The sequence below is a fragment of the Cetorhinus maximus genome, chromosome 11 (assembly GCF_964194155.1).
Source record: "Cetorhinus maximus chromosome 11, sCetMax3.hap1.1, whole genome shotgun sequence".
NCBI lineage: Eukaryota > Metazoa > Chordata > Chondrichthyes > Lamniformes > Cetorhinidae > Cetorhinus > Cetorhinus maximus.
In genome coordinates this window covers 61028658-61053001 of record NC_135889.1, presented here as the reverse complement: position 1 = coordinate 61053001, position 24344 = coordinate 61028658, and the positions used below count along the sequence as shown (strand labels likewise).

The window sequence follows — 24344 nt, the reverse complement described above, 5'->3', positions numbered from 1 at the left end:
CATGGATGCATTTGTTGAATTGCCATTGTTTTCCTTCCATATCTGCTGCATCTTTGGGCAGTTTCTTTTGGGCACTATTTCACTCCTGTTCAGGTCGGGCACGCATCCACCCACGGGATGAAAAATTCTGCCCCCATCAGTTTTCTGAAATCTATCAAATTCTGATCATGCCTCAGAGGCATTTAACAGGTCGTCTTTCTTGTCAGTTTCATCCATCAACTCCAATGGAAAGCCCACACCTTCATCACTTTCCGTCTCTCAAAATACTTCACCTCTGATTTCATATAGGAAGCGTCACCACTAAGACCATACCTTGTTTTTCTTTGGATGGGGTGTAACCCTTGTCCACATATCCACTCAATTTTTCCACAGGTCTCATGATTCAGACTCCAAGAGATAATCAGACCCTGATATTTACATTTGGGCTGGGATTTTCCATGCCCGCCGGCATCGGGTGTGTTCAGTGGCGCGAGCGGACAATATGGCACAATTGGTTTCATGATGGCGTGAAATCAGTTTGCTACCATCCGCTCAGCCCGCCGATGGCAGGCCACGTTTCCTGCCATCGGACATTGGGAACATCATTGTACTACACCTGCATATCATTATAAGGCCAGCCTGCTGGACTCATCCACCCCTGCCCCGCTGGATTGTCTGCCCATGTCCGCAGGAAAACACACTGACGTGTTTCACAACAGCACATAAGCAACATGCCCCTGGTGGCTGCACTTCGCTCGGGACTTCAAGGTTTGTTTGCCGACCTTGCTTCAGTCAGCACTCACAGTCATTAGCCCCAGGCTTCACAGACAGACACCACATCAATTTTAGGGGGTCTCACAGGTAGGTCTCTACCTACCAGATCAACCATATGTCGGTGGCTTTTCAATGGCTGCAGGGTTAGGTCTTGCTTTAGGAAGAGGGAGAAGTGGCCTCGGACAAGGGACGAGGCTGCAGCACGAGGGCTGTACTGCAGAAGGAGGGTCTTTTTGGGGGCACATGTTGATCTGTGCAAGTGGCCTCCAGATGGTGCGGGCCAAAGAGGCAGTCTCCAGAGGAGATGAAGCCAATGGACATGTGAGGGTGTGTGTGTGAGAATGGGTGGTGATGTCCCTTGAGCTGGCAGTGAGTGAGATGCCAGTGAATGTGTGGTGGGCTTAAATGTGTGAGTTGAGAGTGATGAGATGGTTGCCATGGTTCGGCTGCATGGATGAGGTCATTTATCCTCTTTCTGCATTAAATGGCCAACCTCTTCTCTGCAGCACTGGCACTGATCACCGCTGCCACCACCTGCCATGCTGGACTGGCAATGCCACTGCCCATCCTGTGGCCAGAACAGCGGTAGAGGACATCACGGCAAGCCTCCAAGGCGACCAAATTGCACTCCAGTGACTCGCCATTTAACCTGGAGTCTGCAGTCTTTCTGCCCTTCATGGACATCTTCCCTGCAGTAGTTATGGGCTGGAAGCACTGAGATATGTGCGCACAGCTTGACTTTAAATATGGTGCCCGGCATGATAAAGTGGCGAGGTGATGGCGTGGTGGGCGAATGAGAGCCCGCCCATCATGGAAACAGCGTGTTTCCCAGGAATGCATTAGTAATGCGATGGGTTTGGGATGATATTGAGTGAAAACCCATCATCATGGCTGACGGGTAAAACATCGTTTTACGTGCCCACCACCGTACTTAGTGCAAATCTGGGATGATTCCGAACTTGCTTTCTGTTGTTAAGAACTAAGGATAGTTTATGTAAGTTAGATGTGTATTTGTGTGTGTTAGGAATAACGTTTATCTTTAAATTTAAGTTTAATTTGTATCTCTGTACTTGTGTGTTAAGAAAGGGAGAACTTGAGTTTTCGTTTCACCTTAAAAGATGCTTAGGTTTTAATGAGGCTTACGACTCTGGAAGTGGGAGTTAAAAGAAACAAGGTAGAAAAAACTGTGCTGTTGCCTAGCAACAGGGGCCCAGCAAGCGAGGCCCCACACAGACATAAAGAAACCGAACGCTGTTCAGTTGGTCATTCTGCGCTAAGGTGAAGGGGGCAGTTTAAGTCTCTCTCCAGCTGACATTCTAGCAGACTGCTGAGGGGAATAATTCCAAGAATCTTAGATGAGTTGCTCTAAAGTTAATGTAACCATGAATGAATTCTGGATCTCAAGGGAGATACCAAGTTGGCAGCAGTCTGCTGGCAGAGGGAACTGCAGGAAACAGGTCCTAAAGGAAAAAGAGAAAGGCCCAAGAAGCCTTTAAGTTAAGTCAAAGAACAAGGACAGAAATCTGGAAAAGGTCCTGTTAAGTGAAGCTAAGAGTGAGGAGCAGAGAAAGGCTCCAGGCTTAAAGGGAGAAAGCTGCAGGATGCACATTTGAAACAAAATAGGCTTGCGTGAGGCCAGAAGATCCAAGGAGACAGCCAATGGCCTGTAACTCTTTATTATGGGCATGTGAAACAGTGGTGTTCTGTTGACATGGCTGAATCAGAGAGAGAGAGTTCTTGGAAGGCAAAGCTTGAATGCACATGACGATCCAGGGGAGAGTTCGAGACCCTGGAGCTGGACCCTTACAGAAGGAGTCTGAGAGAAAGCATCATTTGGGAGAAGATTCCAAGGTGAGTTCTTTGAGAGTGGAGATTGGAAATCCTTGTGTGAAGGATGGAGTTCAGTAAGACCAGTTAGCTCATGGTGTGACAAGCATCTGGATGGTGTGGATGAGAGATCCATAGTATCTGTTTGGGATGGCATCTGTCACTTGGTTTCAGAATGTGGGCTGCCTGACCACAGGTCACCTATTGGTTTAGATGGACTGTGTACTTACTATGAACATTAGAGTATAAAATACCTTTTGTAACTTATGTTATCCTTACGAATCTGTGTGCATCTATAAAGATATAGTTGTAAAGGTTTATAGGGTAAAGGAGTATTGTAATATAGTTCATTTTTTCTTGTTTAATAAATGTTTTATTCTTCTGTTAAAAGTTCACCAGCTGACCTTGTGACTGTTCAGTAGCAACTCTCTACATTTCTAAACAAAAAATAAAAGTTAGGATCTATCAAGCCGGGTGCCACCCTGGGATCTGACTTGTCCAGTAGTAAAGTCAGCTGGGATCATAACACTATCATTTCTACTATACAGCTAGGAATTTAATTTTCTGTCTGAATTTTTTTTCTTAATTTTCAATCTTCAGCTTTAGGCAACCATCCTCTGCTACATGTCATACTCCAGAATGTTAGGTGATGATAGAATTGGAGCCAATCTTTACACCCTTATATAATCATTTATTTACAGAGAAACATATTACAAACACACACCTCCGATCCCAACAACCACGGTTTCACCCTGTTCATATTTATAGGAGCATAAGTGAATTCCCAGTTAATGCTCAACACCTGCATACAATTAAATACAATTAATATACAATTAGCAAAGAGCGTATCAAGTCGAGGAGAAACACCAGAGAGCATTGAATCTGGAAGAAATCCAGACAGAGCATGGTAGACTGGTTGCAGGATTTGGGAGCACCGGGGATGGTAATCAGAAACACAAGAAAGTGATACAAGGGTAGAAGAGAGATTCAGAGAGGGAGTTGCCAAAAAAAGGCTACAAACTCTAAGCTTATTTGTTCTCTTTTACTATTTTTAAAGCTTTATGCAAAAAGTATTGAAAGCCCACTTAAAGAAATTTCATGTGCCTCTTTCATAACCAATATTCGAAGCAAATTAACGGGAAGACATTTTAATCAAGACAATGATTATACAAACTAAGCAGCAAAAAATAAGTGTTTTACCTCACTGCCTAAAGATGATGTACAGAACAGATATAGTAGGTTCAATATAGGTAGAATGTTTGTTAGCTTATGTTCATGGCTTGGCATAGTAAAAACATTAGACAGCTGTTAGAAATGCAGGCTTTGATACACATTTTACAACAGTGAACATTACAACCTTTAATCAGCTCATTTAGATTTATGATAAACTAAGCATAAAGCTATTATTTCCACCTTTAATATGAAGTTGTCCTCTGGTTGCAGGTGCAGTTCTGAAATGGACTGGCGCACCATCTGTTCCAAATGTATGTCTCTCTTGCGTGGTACCTCCAATGATGGAAAAAGGTCACCAATCAGACCCAGGAAAATGGGCACATCATTGGTAACAATTTTTGGTAGATTAAAATCTCTCAGAGCACGCATTAGGACCTGGAAAACAGCAACAGTGCTATAAAACAGTAACAGAACAATAACATTATAACAAACGATATTAAGTTAACAAACATGATAAATTATTGTATAATTAAACAATTATAGTGCATATGGTTTGTTAAACTCAATCTGTTGTAGACTAAGTCATTGATTGCACACATATAAATCTTTCAAAAATTAAAACTGATGACTGAAATATCTATGTCGAATTCTATACCATTTTCTTAGATAAACAGAGTAACCAAGGTTAGAGATTGGTCATAGTGTTTGTAAGAATATTGATTTACTTTTAAAGTATTTTTGTTTCTAAGAAAGACAGAACAGTAAGATAGGCATCAACATTTTAATGCATGCTCTTGAAAAGCCTGTCTTTTCTCCTCAATTATGCTGATTGTATTGGAGAAGGATGACTTTCAGGAACAAGAACAGTTTAACGTAAAAATAGGCACATATAAATAAATAAGCTCAGGTGAATAATATTGAGATTAAAGCGTTATTAAGATTGAAACACATTGGACGCAATTTTAACTGCGCAAGCGGGTAGATTATGGATGCATTAAAATCTGGCCCATAGCCTTTTAATACACAGACTTCGAATCATTGCAAAGGCAGTGCAAGATAAAGAGATGGCTGCAATATAAAAAGCAACATGTTACTAAAGACTATGCATCAAAAGTTGTTTACACCCAAGCTGTGGCTCAGAGAAAACAATGAAATTAAGTAACAGGCATAAGGCTCCCATCTCTGTTTGACAATCTATTCAAGCAAGTGGGTAGTCATAAAACATCAGCTAATGTTACATCCAGTAAGAAGATCATAAAGGAAATGGTATGAGAAGCAATGAAATGTTTTTAACTTGGCTAGAAAGACCTTCAAGATCTGGTCGCATGAACAGGTTTAGAGAAGCCATTTTCACAGTTCTTCATTAAACCAACACAAGTGTTCAATGCAAGACTGCTGTGTGCTGGTTTGTATGGGTGTAGGAGATTAATTTTTGTCAATCATAAACAAAGTAAATTATCAGATGTGATTAGCTTTCTGAATTGGTGAAAGGGTGAAGGGTTTATCCAACAGCATGCTTGCTGTTTGTTACATCTGCAGCCGATGTTATTCACTGAGAAAGCCAAATCCCAGAGGAAACTTGTCTTACTGATCATAACCTTTTTTGTTTTATATTTTGAAAATGAGGGATAAACTGCTGATTCCAGAAGCATAGAATCCCAGTAACACTTTTAGGATTTTAAAATTAAAAGATTTGTTAACAAGAAGAAAAAAAGCTTAAACACACAAGATTAAAGTTACACAGTTGAAACAGTCTTACAAAACATTCCCCAAAAATAACCTAGTTGGTCAGAAAACACAAGTAAACTACTTGGGAACAGCTCCCTTACAGATTTTTAACCATAAAAATCCAGAGATATTACCTAAGGCAAAAACTGCAGCTACTTTAATAAAGTATACCACACGACTTCTCATTCTCTTCCACTCTGCTGTGGAACTGAAGGAAGTTCAGGGACAGTCTGCTTTCTGAAAACAAATATTTTTCTGGCTTCAAACTGGATGACTGCTTCAAATTCACAACTTTTCTCAGCACAGAGCTGGTCTCAGGACATCTCCCCCACACAGCCACCTCCACTCAATTAAACATCTCTCTTAAATTTCTTTTTTATTCCTTTCATCCTAGACTCCATTGTCCTAAGCACCTCTTTGATCTCAAATTTTCCAAATTATAAAAATCTTTCATATCTTCCTATTGCCTCCACCTTGAGGTCAAATAAAATTCAATAACCTTCTCTTGTTTACTTATGGAACCCTTGCAAGTTGTAAAAGTCCCTTAAATTCCCTTTGAAGTTTAGCAGCTGAAAAGTCAAGTCCTTACCTATCACCTAATGCAAATTTAAAATCCCATCTTATTTACTTGTAATTCCAACTTCACCATAGCCTCTCATTACAAATGCATGCATCTAGCAACCACAGACAAGTTCCCACAGACAGGATATCTTTACTAACCTTCCCCCAGTTTAATTATCCATGGACATACAGCCACACACACACACACAACCTTCTTTACAGAGTGCCACCATATTCCCAAAAATATTGAAAAGTTAACATCCATCTTCATGTGTTGAGCAGTCTCATTTTCGAATCTTAATACAGTTTTGACCATATTTACATCACAATATTATGTGGTGCAAAAGACATAGAGTTGGATTTCATGGACTGCGTGCTGCTTGCACCCTTCCCCCCCACCCTTGCAAGAGTTGGCCAGCAGCTGACAGGCCTAAAAAAAAAGCCCAGCCTGCAGCCATAATCTACTGCTGGTGGGCTGAACAGGCTGAGGGTGGGACTTGCGCCCCTCAGGGGAAGGAAATCCCACTCTTGAGAGCTGCCAGCAAATCTGATTGGCAGGCAACTCTAGCAGTCCCAGCAGCGCCAGAACTTGTTTATGGCTGCTGCTGGGGCTGCAAGAATGCCCACGCAAAGCTTTGATGGATCCCGGAGCCAGGGAAGTTCCTTGCTTTTAGGTCAGGGAGGAATTGGGAAACTTAGGGAGAGTGGGGGGAGATGGGGAGCCAGGTTTTGGAGCCAGGTGGGGAGGAACAGGTGAGGGATTTAACATCTCGGGGATGGTGCATCCAATGCGCACAGAGTACCGCCACACGCCCCCCACCCCACCCAAAGCATGTCTCACCCCTGCCTTCCCATTTTTGAACCAGTTGTGTTCTTAAAAAAGCGTGCCCGCTCCTGCCCACCCACTCACGCCAACCGTGTTCTGGTTATGTGTAGAAGCACTGGAACACACAAAACGCACAGAAGGGCACTAAGAGAATGTACAAGCTGGATTAGTTTATGTTTGTATGCAATAGGACATGGTTTGATTTATAAATTTGGTTCAAAATGTTTATTTTTGTATTATGGCCAAGCAGACGCTGTGTTTTCAACAACAGAGGGGAGGTGGGACTATTGGTAAAGGGAGAAATGGGGTTGCATTTACTGGTATTGCAATTGGATAAGTTCTTCAAGACAGCCTAGCCAGAAAGGGGCCGTCTAAGTTGTGTTTTCCCTTCCTCGTCTCCCTTCTCCTCAGCTGTTGACTGTATAGCTGTTGGCAAGGCTGGCCCCACAGGATGTGCAGCAAGCAGCAAACCACCACTGATCTGCATGTTCTCTAATCATTCTCCAAGTCAGGCTTTTACTGCACACATGGGCCGGATTTTCAATGAGGGATGGAAAGCCTGATACATGGATGAATTCCGGCTCCAGACTCCGTGCCTTAGCTGCATCGCTCTCACAATGCTATTTTAAAATTCAATTGTCTAATTAGCCAGGGGGTGCCATTGGCACCCAACTGGAGGTGCCGAACATCTGCAGGAGTGGGAGCTGCCTGCTTGGTGCCAGCAGTAGAGGCTGGCAGCCATGTTGGGGGCTGTAGCTGCCTTGCCAGAGAGAACATTAAGAAGCTTGGCTGAGAGTCCAGATTCATAAAAAGATTATCTAAGTTGGAGGTTGTTTGGGTACCTGGAGAGAATGGTTGACTGCTTTATGTGGTTATGTTATTGTTTTCTGTGATGGCTTTTGTCAATGTCTTAATGTTTATTTGAACAAAATTAAGGGCAGAATCTTCCATGGCCATTGGCGTCGGGTGTCATGGTGGGTGTGAACGGACAAAGGCCAAAAATAGGTTTCAGAACGTCATGAAACCAGTTTGCGATCATCCACTCCATCCTTCAATGGCGGTCGGGAACTTCATTTTAATACATCCACATAACATTATAAGCCTTGCTTGCCAAAATCACCCGTCATGTCAAATTTACCGTCCATGTCGGCAGGGAAACATGCCAGCGCAGAACATGTGTTGATGAGTCTGATGTGCAGAAGTTGGAACTCACTGTTAGGACATTGCTCACATCGCAGACATCTGAGGAGCAGAAGATGCTGGAGCCTGATAGCAACCGGACCCTCGAGGGACACATGCACCCCACGCTGGGTGGATTTATATGGACATGACTCTGCCATGAAGCAGCTCACGCAAGGTGGAAAGTCACTGTTGAGGGTCTACTTTGGGACATCAGTGTCTTGGCCATGATTTGCTATGATGATCGTCAAGGGGGAGTAAAGGAAGGTCCAGCTGTGAGTGGGAGAGGAAGGTGGACCGGGGACCAGGGGTTGGGAGAGGAAGGTCTATGCGGGGGGTGGGGGGATGGGTTGATATTGGGAGGGAACAATGGTGTCGGTGGGCGGGGAGGAGGTTGACGGGGAATGATGGCGTTGGGGGGTGAGGTTCGTAGGGTGGAGAGAGGAGGATGTAATTGGGGAGGATGTAGCAACTGGGAAGGTAGGTGTAAGAGGGATGAAGGTGTAAGGGACGGAGCTCACAGGGGAAAGGAGTTCAGAGTGGGGGAGGACTTTGGGTGGAGGAAGGAGTCCCAGGGGGAGGAAGGAGTTCGCAGAGGGGAAGGGGTCCAGGGTTAGGAAGGAGTAAGGGCGGAGGAAGGAGTAAGGGGGGGTGTCCAAGTGAATTTGCAAGGGAGGGGTCTGTGGAGTTGATAACTGCATCCTGGGGAGCGAAATGAGGGTAGGCATGGTAGAAGGGAATGGTGAGAATAAGAGAGTGCAGAGTGAGACGGTAGCCTGAAAGGGTGAGGGTGCGATGGTAGTGATAAAAGGGACGGCGAGGGTGGTTGGTGGGGACTCAGAAGCTGACACGGACCCTGGGGGTGGGAAGGAGGAGATCGGGGAGGTCAATGTGGATTGGGGTGGGATTCTCTGGAAGGTAGGGAATTTGCACATTCACCTGAACATCCTAATAGGAAAAGGGTTCTGGCTGGTAGGTGACGGTGGGGAGGTGGAAGGTGATACCGGGGGAGTCGACAGTGATAGGGGGAAAGGCCATGGGTGACTGGGGGAGGGGAAAGGACAGAGGAGCTAAAGACATTCTTCACTATTACCATCTCGCAAAATCAAAAGTGAGCAGAGACTCGTGCTGGGCGGGAACAGGGGCTGCATGGGAGTGAGATTGGTGGGTGGGTGGAGATGCAGGTCAGCTCAGATGGACAACTGAAAGCGAACCCCAGCAGACAGCATTGAAAATGCTCGGGACATTGAGATGAGAGGGATGGAGGAAGGATTCATAGGTGTGGGAGAGTGCTTGCACGAGGCTCCAAAAGGCCCTGTAAGACACATACTTCCCCCTCCAGAATCACTTGTGGGCCAGCTGCATGCAGCTGAACAGCTGGTGGGGCAGACGGAGACTCTTGAAGCCTGTAAATGAAGCTCAAAGACAACATTACGCATTTTTCAGTGAAAGTGAATATATTTTAAGATTATAAAGGACAAAATGTGTTCACCCACGCGACCACTTGTGATCAGAAATTCTTAACTTTTCTAGGCCTACCATTTCTCTCCATATCCTGCTGAGCCAGGGTCTCCATGGCGTCTGCCTTCCTCCACATGGAGACCTCCACACGCACACATGTGGCACCACTTCATCAGGGAGCAGGTGGACGTACTCCTCCATCTCGCGTGCCACTCTGTTGAGGGCTTCCAACAACTCTGCGTGATGATCCCCTGCCTCCTGCTGACTCTCCACGATGAGTTGGAAGGCTGAATCCAGAGGCTCGTCATCTGACTCAGGCCTCACAGATGCCTCTTCCCCAGCAGTCCTCCGAGTGCCAGAAAGCTCGGCTGAACCTGCCTCCTGCTGCTGCGGACACGTGTCCGTGCGGTAGCCACCAGATTGTGAACCTGAGCCTGCTCTAGATCTAGGTCCCACCGAGGTGTGCGTCTCTGAGCTGGTGGAGGGTGTGGGTAAGTGCTGTGACGGGTCTTCCAGGCTGCTTATTTCCAGCTCTTCAGTGGAGGGGGTGTCCTCTTTGCTGGAGGTGAGGTCCTGGGTGGAGCTTAGGGACTGGCTGGCTGAGGGCATTGGTCGCTTGGCAGAGCTCCCTGTGAACCAAGTAGAGACGATTAGTGCATGACAGCAGAGTCAAAAGCAGGAGAGAGAGAGCACCCACAGTTGCGTTGAGAAAGGGATGATATGGTGCAGGGTCCTCACTGGGTGTTCGCTGCTGACCTCACCGTTACCACAGGCACGGTCCATGTCCTCACCAGTCAGCGTGATGGCACGCTCCTTAAAGTGAGTGAGAGGCCTAATGTGGGCCACTCCACCCCCAGTCAGGGACCTCTCCCTGCTGCTGTAAGCCAGCTTCTCCTGCATGAAAACAGATGGAGAGAGTGTGAGCAGGACACATGGCACCGCGTGGAATGTTTGTGTGGTGAGCAGAGCCATGGACAGGATGAGGACGCAATCTCCAGAGGATGTGAGCCTGATGGAGATGTGAGGGTGAGTGTGAGAGTTAGTGATGTTGTCCTTTGAGGTGTGAGCTCCCTGTGGATGTGTGATGTGTGTGAGTTGAGAGTGATGAGAAGGGTGAATTACCCTGGTGGAACGGATGAGACCATTCATCTTCTTTCTGTACTAGGTGGCTGTCCTCTTTTGCAGAGCATTGGCGCTGACCACCACTGCCACTGCCTCCCACGCATGATTGGTTACCTTACTTGCTGGCCTTTGCCCAGAGCGGCAGTAGAGGACATCGCGGTGGGCCTCCACAGCATCCAAAAGGCGTTCCAGGGGACATCACTGAATCGGAGGGCTGCAATATTCTTGCCCTTCGGGGCTGTGTCCTCTGTGCAGCAGTCCTGGGCTGGAAGCACCGAGAGGTGTGCACACAGCTGCACTTTAAATATGGCGCCCGGCACAAGGAAGTGGTAAAGTGACGGCGTGGCAGGCGAATCGAAGGCCACTAAACAGCGTGTTTCCTGGGAATGCATGATTAATGAGGCGGGATTGAGGCGATACAGCGTGAAAACCCATCATTGCGGCCGGCGGGTAAAACTTCCTTTTTCCCGCCCACTACTGTTCTTAGTGCAAATCGTGGATGTTTCCACCCGAAGAAGCGTTAATGATTAAAGCTTCTGTAATTGATACTTGTAATTGATATAATCTGTTTGATTGACACTTTTACAGGCTTATAGGAACAGCAGTTTTTTAAAAAAAAAAAATTTGTGAATGGGTGTTTTTTTCCTAAGCAGTTCCAAACATGTCTTTATTACTATAGGGTTCTTGGTTCTGTAGATAGTGTATATGAGGCGGTGGGCATGAAAGGGCCATGAGTTGGAATGGAAGACATGAGGGGCCATTGGGGTGAGTCAGGGGCATGAGTTGGTATGGGAGCAATAAGGGGCCAAGGGTGTGGGTAGGGGCATGAGTTAGTATCGTAAATATGAGGGGCCATGAGGATGGGTGGCAATCATTAATTGGCATGGAAGGGGCATGAGGACTATAAGGGGCCTTTGGGCTTGGTGGGGACAGGGGGGCTATAAGGGGCCATGCGGAGTGTGGGGTGTGATGGGTGAAGGCCAGAAGGCCTAATAGCCTTTAGTACAACTGGGACAAAGTCCCAGAGAACTGAGGCGGTCCTTCTAACCAGCCCACTTCTGTATTCAGACGCCCCTGTGGCCGCCTCTGATCAGTTTCCAGGAGTGGTGAGACCAACTCTATCCCGCACCTACCCCGAATGAAAATCACGGCATTTGAGGGCCTCTCCACTGAGGTGGGTGTGGCGAGCTGGGAAATTTCCCAACTCGGACTACCCACCTCACTAGCAAAAATCTTGGCCTCTGTGTACAACTTTGCCAATGGTTGAGTTTAACAAAACTATTCCTTTGAATTATTATAAGGAAAATGAAGTCATACTTATATGTCTGTACCAAAACCTAAAACTACAGCTTCTAATTACCTGTTCCTCTGGCCTGTTTCGATCTACTCTCTTCAGAGAGCCAGCAACCACCAATACAGATTTTATAGCTCTAAGGCCCCAGTCATAATGGTCCTACAAGATGATATGAGTTTAAATAGTAAGCAAATCAATGAAAAAAAAGTTGTTTGATAAGCATGCTTCTTTCCTTTTTAACCTCTACATTACCTGCTTTGACAACAGCTCACGGCAAAGTGTGTAGAGACTTATAAACTTTCTGGCAAGCAGCCTAGCATCTATAAATCCCTCTGCCACCAACATTATTTCACAGATCAGCTCAAAGTCTGGGATCACCATCGCACAAGGTCTGACAAATGTAAAAGAAATTAAATTATAAAAGACACGTTAAAATAGATGGAAATAACCAACTATTGTTCATTCAATTCCCACCTCTCTTTAACCTTTTCTTCACCTTTGATCATTCCATCCTTCTTCAACTCTTTTATTTTGTAACATTTTTCTCTGGTCATACTTACCGCAAAGCAGATATTACATTGCCTTCAATAGCTTTGCTTCCTTTTCCTTCATAGTCACCTCTGGTATACCCTTGGGGTACATTCTTGGTCCCCTTCTCTTGACCATTTAAGTTCTTCTTTGTAACATCTGGGCTAAAATTTCACCTTCACTACTGTGATGTAATCTAGTGGGTTGGGTCACATGCCCAAAATAGAACCTAGCCAAATTTAATTCTGTTGGTATCAATGGAATGTAAATCAAGTGTATTCTATAAAGGACTCATGATGGCAACATTTTACCGCCTAACAAAGCCAGCCCACCTGGCTGCATTTTTCTCTATCTGCCCCATTCATTGCCACAACAGCCATGTGGCCCTAATAACCAGCTCACACTTTGCCCTCTCTTCCTATGCCTCCGTAACCTTTGCTTCCTCTGAGTAATTCACCTTTTTACCATCTCACCCACTTGACTCTTCTTTAAAATCCTTGTTCTCACTGTGCCCCCAAACCCAACTCCATGTTTGTCACCAAGATACTCTCCGCAGTTCCCTCTCAACCTCCATGCTGAGTGTATCATCCTTGGTGATTTCATTCTCTATCTCAACTCATGTGACCATATTTTAGCCCCATAACGGAATCAAATGGAGGGGGGACAGCAACAAAAAGACTGACAAGCGAGACGGCCAGATATCCCACTTCTGTTTCTGTCCCGCTCCATTTTGTGCAGTGTGGGAAAGGGCACAGGCAGCAACGAGACCCGCGCCTATTAATGACCCTCTTAACATCATTGTGGGTTCATTAAGAGTCCACACCACATAGGATTTTTAATTTTCAAAGAGGCAGCTGGATTTTAGCAGCTGTGGGGTTTTACAGCAGCTGCATGGAGGCATGAACATTGGATTGGAGGCAGGAAGAGTTTAAAAGGTAAGTGAATTGGTTTTGCCTCCTTTACAGTTCATCATTAAATGCTATAACATGAGTTGCATCTGTGCTGTGAGAATGGGTGTTATTTTTAAATATTTTTGGGGAATATTGTGTTATTCTGTGAAGAAGGCTGTGTGTCTGTGTGTGTCCGTGTGTGTGTGTGTCTGTGTGTGTGTGTGTGTGTGTCTGTGTGTGTGTGTGTCTGTGTGTGTGTGTGTCTGTGTGTGTGTGTGTCTGTGTGTGTGTGTGTGTTAATGATTTAATTAATCTGGGGAAGGTTACTAGAAGACATGTTGTCTGGGGGGTTTAAAACATAAAAGAATAGAGGTTTTAGGTTTGCACATTTGTAATAAGGTATTATGAGGTGTTGAGGTACAAGTGAATGGGTTGGATCTAACATTTGCATTTTTAGATAAGTTGAGAGTTCATTTTAATATCAAGAGGAAGTCAGAGGTAACAAGAAACATATCTGCATCTTACAGGAGTTCCATAGGTAAGTAGAAGAGGGCATATTATATTTTATTAACCTGAAAGCAGAGACAAAATAGAAACATGTAAGATTTTATATTTGGAAGGATTTGAGTTTCAAAGAGGTGTGAGAACAACGGAATCTGGGGTGAAGGGGGGAATATATTTTAGAGTTACTGCGGAAAGCTAAGGGCAGCTGTTGGCTGTTAGCTATAGCTGTGGGCTATTGGCCATGTGAGGAAGATCTCCTGAAAACAGCTCTGGGCTGGGAGAAGATGCAGCTTGAATCAGCCATCCAGTCAAGCCAGTAAAGTCTTGGGCTGCAAAAAGCAGTCTTGTTCTGAAGTCTTGGATTTCCACAGCAGAGTGGGAGAAAGTTTAAGAGTTTAGTTTAAGTATGCCTTTATTAAAGCTACAGCAGTTTACCTTGGATAATATTAATGGATTTTTATAGTTAAACATCTAGAAAGGAGTGTTGCCTGGAAGGTGTTTACTTGTGGGTCTGACTAATAACACTGCAAGACTAATTTTAACTGTGCTTTTAATTAACTGTAATCTTGTGTGCTTAAGTTTTCTTTTATTGTTGTTAATAAAACTTTTACTTTTAATTTTTAAAATACCAAAAGTGTTATTGGACTTCTTGCTGCTGAGATCAGCATGTTTTCTTCTCGTTTTCAGAATACAAAAAAAAAGGATATGGTCCGTAAGCCAACTTTCCTGCTGGGATTTGGTTTACGCAGCCATTAACATTGGCAGTGGTCATAACAGTGTTAATTATGGTGAATCATAACAGTAGTGTGATTGGAAGATGTAAATACCCATTAAACAATGGCCTGAATTTTCATAACAATGGAGAGCCTCTGAAATCAGCACCACAGCACATACAATGTTCACAGTGGTGGGGGGACGGGGGGGAGGAGGAATGGGGCGGGTTCCAAATTGCACATTCATGGCTCACAGGGGCAACCGTGCATATAAACCAGCAGCTGCCTCCAGTCATGTCAGATTTTTGTCATCTAGGAGTGGGAAACCCAACATGCGCAGATTAGATCTGGTAGGAACAGGTCTAAACTTTGCAGAGTCAATTCAATAGGTGGGATGCCAATTTTGGAGAGGTAAGGAGCCCTAGAACATATAGTCCTGGTACATCTTCAGGGAAGGTCAGATGTCCTTTGAGGGAAATAAGCTGCCTTTTGGGAGAGGTAAAGTGCCCTTAATGGGTTTATAAAAGTAAACATGAATGTGCGTAAAAAGTGCATAAACTCATTGGAACTGTCAAAAGGAACTGTCAAGCTGTCAAGGCATTTAAAACTCTTGTCCTTTAAATATCTTTCTAAAAACTGTCTGCAGTGTTTAAAAAACCAGTCCTTGCTTTTTTACTCTGTTGATGTAAGCCTGAGAACTATCAATACTGGATTAGTGCTGCATGACTGATTTCTCAACCTTCCATTATCACAGTAGGGTGCCTGCCATTTTGCAACTTGATTGACAACTCCAAGTGGTTATGGAGTCTTTGAAGTGGGACTATGAATTCCAATGCTTGTTTTTATAAGGAATTAAAGGCAGTTAAAATTAGTGAATGGGTTTTGATCAATGAGAGTGTTTTTTTCATGTTTTTTTCTGAATTGTTCAACAGACACTTAGGAACTTTATTATATCTCATTTCAGCATAGGTCCATGGTGGATTCTAGGTGAGTTGACATGATAGGTGTAGGGCAAAGATGGTGGTGCCTTCCTATTCTGCCTTAGTTTTTCTGTCTATGTAAATAATCTTGTCCATGTTCATGGCCATCCCCTTCACCTTGATAGCTCTCTTTACTCCCATCATTTCAATCACAGATAAAGCTGTCACAAGCCAATTCCTTGTGTTCATCTCCCCTCTTTCTGTCACCAGTTTTCAAAAAGTAAAAAGGGAAAGTAATCATGTGTTACAATCATATTCCACTAAGGCCTAATATTAACTTTGTGAGATGACCATAACACCAACATTACTTTGCTTTACTGTAGCCTTCCTCGCCACTTAAAGGCCTCATTCCATCACAGCTGCTATTTGACCAGCAGCAGGTGGCAGCCACATCTGGCCGGAATGTTTGCAGAATAGTTTGTGGAGGTCTCCTTCTCCTTTGGCAGCCTGTGCTCAAAAGAGAGACCTGCCAATGGCTAGTGCCTCCCATAGAAAAAGACCTCCGTCTGCCCTTAAAACTAACCTCTCTTCCCCCTCACTAGGACCTCCCTAATTGGCCCTGGTGAGGCTGCTTCAATTATCTCCTCTCCAGGCTTCAGTGATGATCCTGCATCCTTGGCCACACTGCTAGTGGCGCTGCCAGTGCTGGAGAGGTGCCAGCCTCTGACTAGCCGCCAGCTTTCAAAGGTGGAAATTCCCCTGACCACAACAAGGACCCTGACACCAACCAGGTAATTGTCTGATTGGCATCAAGCCCGGGGGGGGGGGCTCAGAATGGCCTGCAGTTACCACCAACTTCCCAGCTAGTAGACAAGCCCACCACTGTAAGTATGAAATTAAATAGACCATTCAACTTCAGCATATTATAAACAAATTTGAGGAATATATAATTTTCTAATAAGAATATGCTAGAAATTTTCTGAATTGATCCATCTCAGAGCTCACATATTTGATAACAATGACTTTTATTGGTGCAATGAAAGGTTTCATAGGTCAGTTAATGGAGAAGTAGATTGTTAGACATTAGGCCAAAGCCTTCTCAGTCACTGTTCTATAGTCTAATAATATGTCATAGGATTCCAGAAACAAGGCTAACACTTTAATGGAATATATTACACTTGATAGCTCTATAATCTCTACATACCTGAAGAGGGCTTTCAGGTTTTCAGGAAGCTCTGCTCTCCCTGCATATCCAGGATTTAGGGTTATGAATATACCAACAGAAGGTTTTAATTCAATAACTTCTCCTAGAAAATAAAATCTATTGATTCAAAGAAAGACATTAGGATAGGATTGAGATCAATGGATCTTCAATTGCATATATGAAAGACTGCATACCGATTTCTCTTGTTTCTAATTGCATCTTGAATGGTCTTGACTTGTACAGCTACGACTGAAAGAACTTCCACTGAAATACGATTGAATTCATCAAAGCAGCCCCATACTCCTGTTTGTGCGAGACCTTTATATATATTTCCTATGGACTAATATTGTACAGAACATGTTTAGAAACTTACAAGCAACAATCACTCTCAGGTCACATCAAATACAGAACTAATCTTACAGAGTCATCATACGCACAAGAAAAATAGAAGTCTCTGGAGAAATACATGTTACATATCATGGGGTACCAGCTGAAGCCTCTCGCCTCTGAGCCATAAGGTTCTCACTCCAGAGACTTGAACACAAAAATCTGGATCGACACTCCAGTGCCATGCAGAGGAAGTGCTATCTTTTAGATGAGAAGTTAAAAGGAGGCCCTGTGTGTTCTCTCAGGTGGCTGTAAAAGATCCCATGGCACTAGTTTGAAGAGAAGGGGAGGGGGTCACCCTCATTGTCCTGGCCAATGTTTATCAATCAATCAACATTACAAAAAGCATATTAGCTAGTTGTTATCACATTTATCACATTGCTGTTTGTGAAAACTTGCTATGCACAAATTGCCTGCCACATTTCCTACATTCAAAAGTGACTACACCTCAAAATACTTCATTGGTTGTAAACCACTTTGGGACATCCAGAGATCATGAAAGGAACTATGGAAAGTCTTTTTTTTTATCAGGGTAGACTTTCTGCTTGTTTCTGTTAGTTTTGCACATAGATTTGAGTGGAATTGGCCGAACAAGCATAAAAGAATTAAAGGTTTCTAAACACAAGTGAGTTATGGCCAAAGCCATTTTAATTTGTGTTTTTCATATTCTTTAAAAGCTTGTTCAAGGTTCAGTTCACTGGCCTTGCTCAGAAAACAAGCCTCACCCAAGATCAAAATGGAGAGATTACGCCAATTGTGCTGGCTTGGAAAGGGTCATCAGATTGAGCTCTTCTTTTCTGGACAGAGGTAGATTTTAAAAGTTTGTCAGAACAAAAAATATTTAATTTACAAATCAACTGACTAGTGCACACCAATGAAAATATTAAATGGTTCATAAAGTTTTTTGAAAAAAGTCATTTTCAGTGATTTTAATTCAGAATACTCGCAGATGGAGGAATAGACACCCTTATTAAAAATGTATAATTTTGTTGATAAACACGTATGCTGTTGTATTAATAAAATTGCACCAGGTTACCACTCTTCAATACACCAAGGGATACTTTTCAAAGGGGGGAAAAAGAAATGATCATGTTTTATTATGTTGCCTGATTGCACTGTTCATGGAAGATTTTACATTTGTGATTATGCAAATGAATTTTAGTGAAAACTTGAACTGTAACCTAACCAGCGCAATTCCAAATGCATTTTGGGTGCAATTTCCTGATTGTATCCAATGTGGAAATTCTACCCCAGCAGTTCTATAATTTATTTAAGAATTAAATTTCTTAACATAGGCAACCCAGGCTGGGATCTGTGTCCTGGCGAGTCATATAACTGGGGCTGTGGTTAGGGCTTTAAACTAAAAGAGTGAGGTGAGGGTTCAGGTGAAGGGAGCTTTAGAAATCGAAAAAGAAAAATTCAGGCAATTGAACAGTGTAGCAATGTGGGTAAAGACAAGCAGAGTGGAACAGGAAGAGTTTAAAGGTGATAGTGCATCAGCACATAAGGCCCATGCAAAGAGTATTAGTAAAAAAAATTAAATGCTCTTCATCTGAATGCACAAATTATTTGTAATAAAATAGCAGGTCAAACAGTGATAAATGATTTAGATCGAATAGCCATTACAGAGACATGGGGTAGAATTTTCCCCCCCTCGGGGGGATTGTGCGGGGGCGGGCCCAAATAAGGCCCGCCCAGTGTGATGCGCGCCCCGAAGCACTGTGCCCTCCCTGTGCGGGTGAGAGGGGAGGGGGGAGGTGCCTTAGTTGGGAAATCTCCTGGGGGTGCCTCAGGGAATTAAGTTTTAAGTTTTAAAAGGTTAATAAAGTAGAGAACTAATTTTTATATGTCCCCTCATGTGAAACTGCCACATGGGACATGTGCATTCATTTTAATAAAAATTTGTGTGAAAATTTAAAATCATTCATGAAACCTCATCCCACCTGGATGAGGTTCCATGAAAAACGCAAAGGCTCTTCGCCTGCCCGCCAGCCTTAAGGTTGGACGGGCAGCTCAGGTAATTGCTTAATTGCCTTTTTAACAGGCCTTAATAGGCCTTTGACAGTTTGGTGGGCACACAGCTGAGTTGGCTGCGCATCTGCTGAACTGAAAATCTAAACGACGCGCGGTGACGTCGGGACGCACACCCAACATCACCCAGCGTCATTTTACGCCTCGGCGAGCAGGCCCCGCCCCCGCTTGCTGAGCCGAAATTTCAGGCCATGGTTATGAGGTGACCAAGTTTGAGAAATAAATATTTCAGTGCACACAACACTTCAAAAAGACAGACAAATTGGAAAAGGAGGAGGGGTAGCCCTGATAGTAAAGAATGACATAAGGACAGCAGTGATGAAGGATCAGTGTAGGTGGAGATTAGGAATAACAAGGGTCAGAAACTGATGGTGGGAGTAGTTTATAGGCCCCTTGACAGTAGTTTTGCCATTGGCCAGAGCAATAAGGAAGAAATAATTGGAGCTTGTAACAAAGGCAGTGCATTAATTCTTCATATAGGCTGGACAAATCAAATTGACATAGGTAGTCTGGACAATGAGTTTGTAGAATAATATTGCAACAGCTTCCTGAATCAATGGCCAGAATTTAATGCCTCCCCTGGGAGCAGGTTGGGTGGCAAGGCAGGAGGGTCATTTAATGGGGCAGGAAGGCTCAGGATGGAGAGCCCGTTGCCTTCCCAACTCCCCCAAATTATGGCTGGGGTGGGAAGGGTTGAGAACAGCTTTCCCACCCTGAGGCCAATTGAGGACCTTAAGCGACCGCTTAAGTGCCTCAGCCCACTACTGCTGTTATTGTACCAGTGCAGTGGGGTGCCCACATCATGTGGACAAGCTGTCAGGCATATGGTGTCGGACATCTTCCCTGTGCCCAACAGAGGGAGCTGATGGTGGCAAGGACTGCCTCTGCGAGAAGACACCCCATTACCATTTACACCAACACCATCCCCAGGGCCTGTCTAACTGGCCCCAGCAAGCCAGCCCCACTTACCTGTGTTCTGGGGCCCAACAATTCTCCTTTTTCTGCTACTGTAGTACAGGGAGTGGCCTCCACTCCCGGTCGCACTGCCAGTACCGAAGAGTTGCTGGCCTCTGATTGGCGGGACATCACCTTGCAGGACCCAGGAACCCTGACAGCAGGCAGCAGACTAGATTTAAATCACATCGGGGCTCCCGGAAATGGTGCTTGTGCCCACCATCACAACCATTAAATTCCACCCAATATGTTGTGGCACCAACCATGGACAAAGCTATTTTAGGTCTAGTATTGTGCAATGAGGGAGGGTTAATCAATAATCTCAAAGTAAAAGACCTGTCGGGAAAAAGTGACCATAATACAATTGAATTCCACATTAAGTTTGAAGGCAACATACTCCAGTCTCAAACAAGAACCTTAAACTTAAACAAAGTCAATTGCGCAGGTATGAGGGAAGTGCTGGCTGAGGCTGATTGGGCAAACAAACTAAATGGTATAGCAGTAAATAAATAGTGGGAAACATTTAAAGAAACAATTCAAAACATTCAACAAACATCTATTAGGGAGGTTAAGGATAGTATTAGATTAAAAGAAGAGGTTTACAATGTTGCAAAGAATAGTAGTAAGCTTGTGGATTGGGAGTGTTTTAGAAACAAATAAAGGACAACCAAAAATTGATAAAAAAGGTAAAAATAGAATATGAGAGTAAAATAGTCAGGAGTACTAAAACAGATAGTAAGAGATCTACAAGTATATAAAAAGGAAGAGAGTAGCTAAAGTAATATTGGTCCCCGAGAGACAGAGATAGGAGAAATTATCATGGGGGATGAGGAAATGGCAGAGACATTGAACAAATATTTTGTGTCTGAATTCACAGTAGAAGACACAAATTACATACCAGAAATAAAAGGTAACCAAGGGGCTAATAAGAGTGAAGAACCTAAACTAATTAATATCAGCAGAGAAAAGGTATTGGAAAAACTTAAGGGACTAAAAGCAGACAAAACCCCAGGACCTAGTGGTCTATATTCTAAGGTTTTAAAAGAGGTAGCTGTAGAGATAATGGATGCACTGGTTATGATTTTCCAAAATTACCTAGCTTCTCAATGGTGCCAGCAAATTGGAAGTTGGCAACTGTAGCTCCATTATTCAGGAAAGACAGGAAAAAGAAAACAGGGGACTACAGACAGATTAGTCTGACATTAGTTATCAGGGAAAAAAAGATTGAAAAAAGAAAGACCTGCATTTTTATAACGCTCTTAATGTCCACAAGACGTCTCAAAGTGCGTTACAGCCCATGAAGTACTTTTTAAAGTGTAGTCACTGTTGTAATGTAGGGAGCACAGCAGCCAAATTGCACACAGCAAACTCGCACAAACAGCAATGTGATAATGACCAGATAATTTGTTTTTTGCAATGTTAATTGAGGCACAAATATTGGCCAGGGCACCAGGGATAGCTCCTCTGCTCTTCTTTGAAATAGTGCCATGGGATCTTTTTCATCTACCTGAGCAGGCAGATGAGGCCTTGGTTTATTGCCTCATCTGAAAGACAGCACATCTGGCAGTGCAGCACTGGAGTGTCAGGGTAGCTGCTGGGATCTAGTATTCTGAAGTCTTAGCAGTGCATTTAGAAATCATAGTATGATCAGACAAAGTCGGCGTTGTTTTATGAAAGTGCAATCATGTTTGACAAACTTATTAGAGTAGTTTGAGGATGTAAACTAGTAGGGTAGATAAAGGGGAACCAGTAGATGAAATATACTTGGATTTCCAAAAGGCATTCAATAAAGTGTCACACAAAAAGTTAATATATAAGGTAAGGGCTCATGTTGTTGGGGTAACATATTAGCATGGATAGAATATTGTTTAATGGACAGGAAGCAAAGAATAGGGATAAAAGAGACATTTTCAGGTTGGCGGGCTGTGACTAGTGAAGTGGCACAAGGGTCACTGCTGAAGCCTGAGCTATTTAAATTCTATGTTAATGACTTAGACTAAGAAGTCAAGAATAATATATCTAATAAAAACAAAAAACTGCGGATGCTGGAAATCCAAAACAAAATCAGAATTACCTGGAAAAACTAATATATCTAAGTTTGCTGATGATACAAAGCTAGCTGTGAGGAGGATGCAAGGAGACTGCAAAGAAATATAGACAAGTTAAGTGAGTAGACAACAAAGTGACAGATGAAGTGTAATGTGGCGAAGTGTGAAGTTATAAACTTTGGTAGTAAGAATAGAGTCACAAAATATTTTTTAAAAGGCGCGAAGCTTCTAAATGTTGGTGTCCAGAGGGACTTGGGTCACAGAAAGTTAGCAAGCAAGGTACAGCAACATTTAGGAAGGCAGGTGGCATATTGGCCTTTATTGCAAGGGGATTGGAGTACAAGAATAGGTACTCTTGCTACAATTGTGAGACCAGACCTGGTGTACTATGCACAATTTTGGTCTCCATATTTAAGGAAGGATATACTTGCATTGGAGGTGGTGCAGTGAAGGTTCACGAGGCTGGTTCTTGGGATTAGAGGATGTCCTATGATGAGAGACTGAGTAAATTGAGTCAATATTCTGGAGTTTAGAAGAGTGAGAGGTGATTTCATTGAAACAAACACATTTCTGAAGGGGCTTGTCAGGGCAGACATCGAGGGAGGTTGCTTCCTCTGGCTGGGGAATCTAGAACACAGGAGCACAGTCTCAGGAGAAGTGGCTGGTCATTTAAGACAGGAATGAGAAGTTTCTTCACTCAGAGGTCTGTGAATTTTTAGAATTCTCTGTTCCAGAGGATTGTGGTGCTCCATCGCTCAATACATTTAAGGCTGGGAAGGACAGATTTTTGGTCTCTGGGAACCAAGGAATATAGATAGCAGGCAGGAAAGTGGAGCTGAGGCAGAAGATCAGCCATGATTATATTGAATGGCAGAGCAGGCTTGAGGGGCTGTATAGTCTACATCTTATCCTGGTTAAGATTTTCTCATGTCCTTGCTTATCCATAAGCATTGCTTAAGCTTAACTGATCAATTATTTTATTTTTCTAGTAGTAAAACTGAGTTAAACCAAAATCAAGGCTGAAAATTAAGATTTACCAAGGAACACAGGCTAGAAAATTCTTGGTGTAATTTTCAACTTTGATGGGGTAAATAACTGTTGGTAGCAAATTGAAAGTTAAGTGAAGTTTATAATATATGATTGATATGATACCATCAATTTTTTGCCCCACCCAAGTTTAAAATTACCCCCACTGTTTATAAGTTGATAGAAATGATATTCAGCTGATGTAGATGGTCTTTCTATTTAGGCTTGTATGCAGGGCCAACTAAGACCAATTGCATTGCCCTCCTGATACCTATAACTCCTCTGTAAATCAGGAAATCTAGGCCTGAATTTTACCCTTGGCAGGCCTGCACAATCGGTGGGCCTAGGTCCAGTCAGGAAACCAGCCCCCCACCTCGATTGGCCCACGACCGTGATTTGATGCTGGATGGCCAATTAAGGCCCACCCAGCACGAAACACGTCTTTCCAATAGTCGGGAAGAGCCAGGCAGGGGCGGGGGTGGGGCGCCGGGTCCAAAGGCAACCCAACGGGTAGTTTAAAAACGGCAGAGGCAGCTCCTTGAAGGCTGCCAGGGAAGAATCATATATTCTGCATTCTGGAGACAGAAGCTATGGCCTCAACAGTGTCTGGAAATGCCAGGCAGGAGGGCAGGCTCGGTGGGCACTCGGCTCCTCATTTTTCGGACGAGTGCCTCGTAGTGCACTTGGTGCTGCCAGTAGGGGCACCCTCGTTCCCAGAGATGGAAGGAGGGGGCCACTGCACCAGACAAAGGAAGCTTGGAAGGAGGTGGCAGCGCAGGTCAGCAGCCACGACGTTGCACGGCGCACATGGGTGCAGCGTCACACAAGGTTCAACACTCTGCTGCACTCAGGCAGGGTGAGTACCATGTTGGCATGGGTCAGTGTGGAGAAGTGTTGAGGGCTGGCCATCCTCCCTTAGAGTGAGGGATGTTAGAGTCTGAGTGCCAACTGTCACTGACGCTGGAGCTGGCTAAGGGGGTGAGCCCTGCCTCGAGGGCCACGACTCGGGTGAGCCCTGCAAGATGTTCCTCAGGTGGAGTTAGCCAGGCTGCAATGGCGCTGCAGATAGAGAGTGGACTAATCAATGCTCCTCTGTCCTTTCAGAGGAAGACGGGCCATAAACACATTGAGAGGTCACGGACAGACGGAGGCCCCCCAAACCACCTAATATTGACCAGATTTGAGCAGGATGCCTTGGAGCTGGAGAGCCACCAC

The 24344-nt window shown here is 44.0% G+C and overlaps 1 protein-coding gene and 1 long non-coding RNA gene across 2 annotated transcripts in view; one reads left to right on the top strand and one right to left on the bottom strand.

Annotated features, from left to right (window-relative positions):
• Nucleotides 1-4064, top strand: part of LOC144686632 (uncharacterized) — a 36900-nt gene extending 32836 nt beyond the window's left edge. Inside the window, exon 3 of the long non-coding RNA XR_013577964.1 lies at nt 4024-4064. This is a non-coding gene — a long non-coding RNA (uncharacterized LOC144686632). The remainder of the gene's footprint in view (nt 1-4023) is intronic.
• Nucleotides 1-24344, bottom strand: part of dnah9l (dynein, axonemal, heavy polypeptide 9 like) — a 361205-nt gene that overhangs the window by 268475 nt on the left and 68386 nt on the right. The window contains exons 14-18 of the mRNA XM_078552084.1: nt 16878-17023; nt 16684-16800; nt 12177-12315; nt 11991-12083; nt 3994-4188 (exon numbers count right to left, since the gene is read on the bottom strand). Of these exons, the coding sequence (XP_078408210.1) occupies nt 3994-4188; nt 11991-12083; nt 12177-12315; nt 16684-16800; nt 16878-17023 (690 nt within the window). The remainder of the gene's footprint in view (nt 1-3993; nt 4189-11990; nt 12084-12176; nt 12316-16683; nt 16801-16877; nt 17024-24344) is intronic.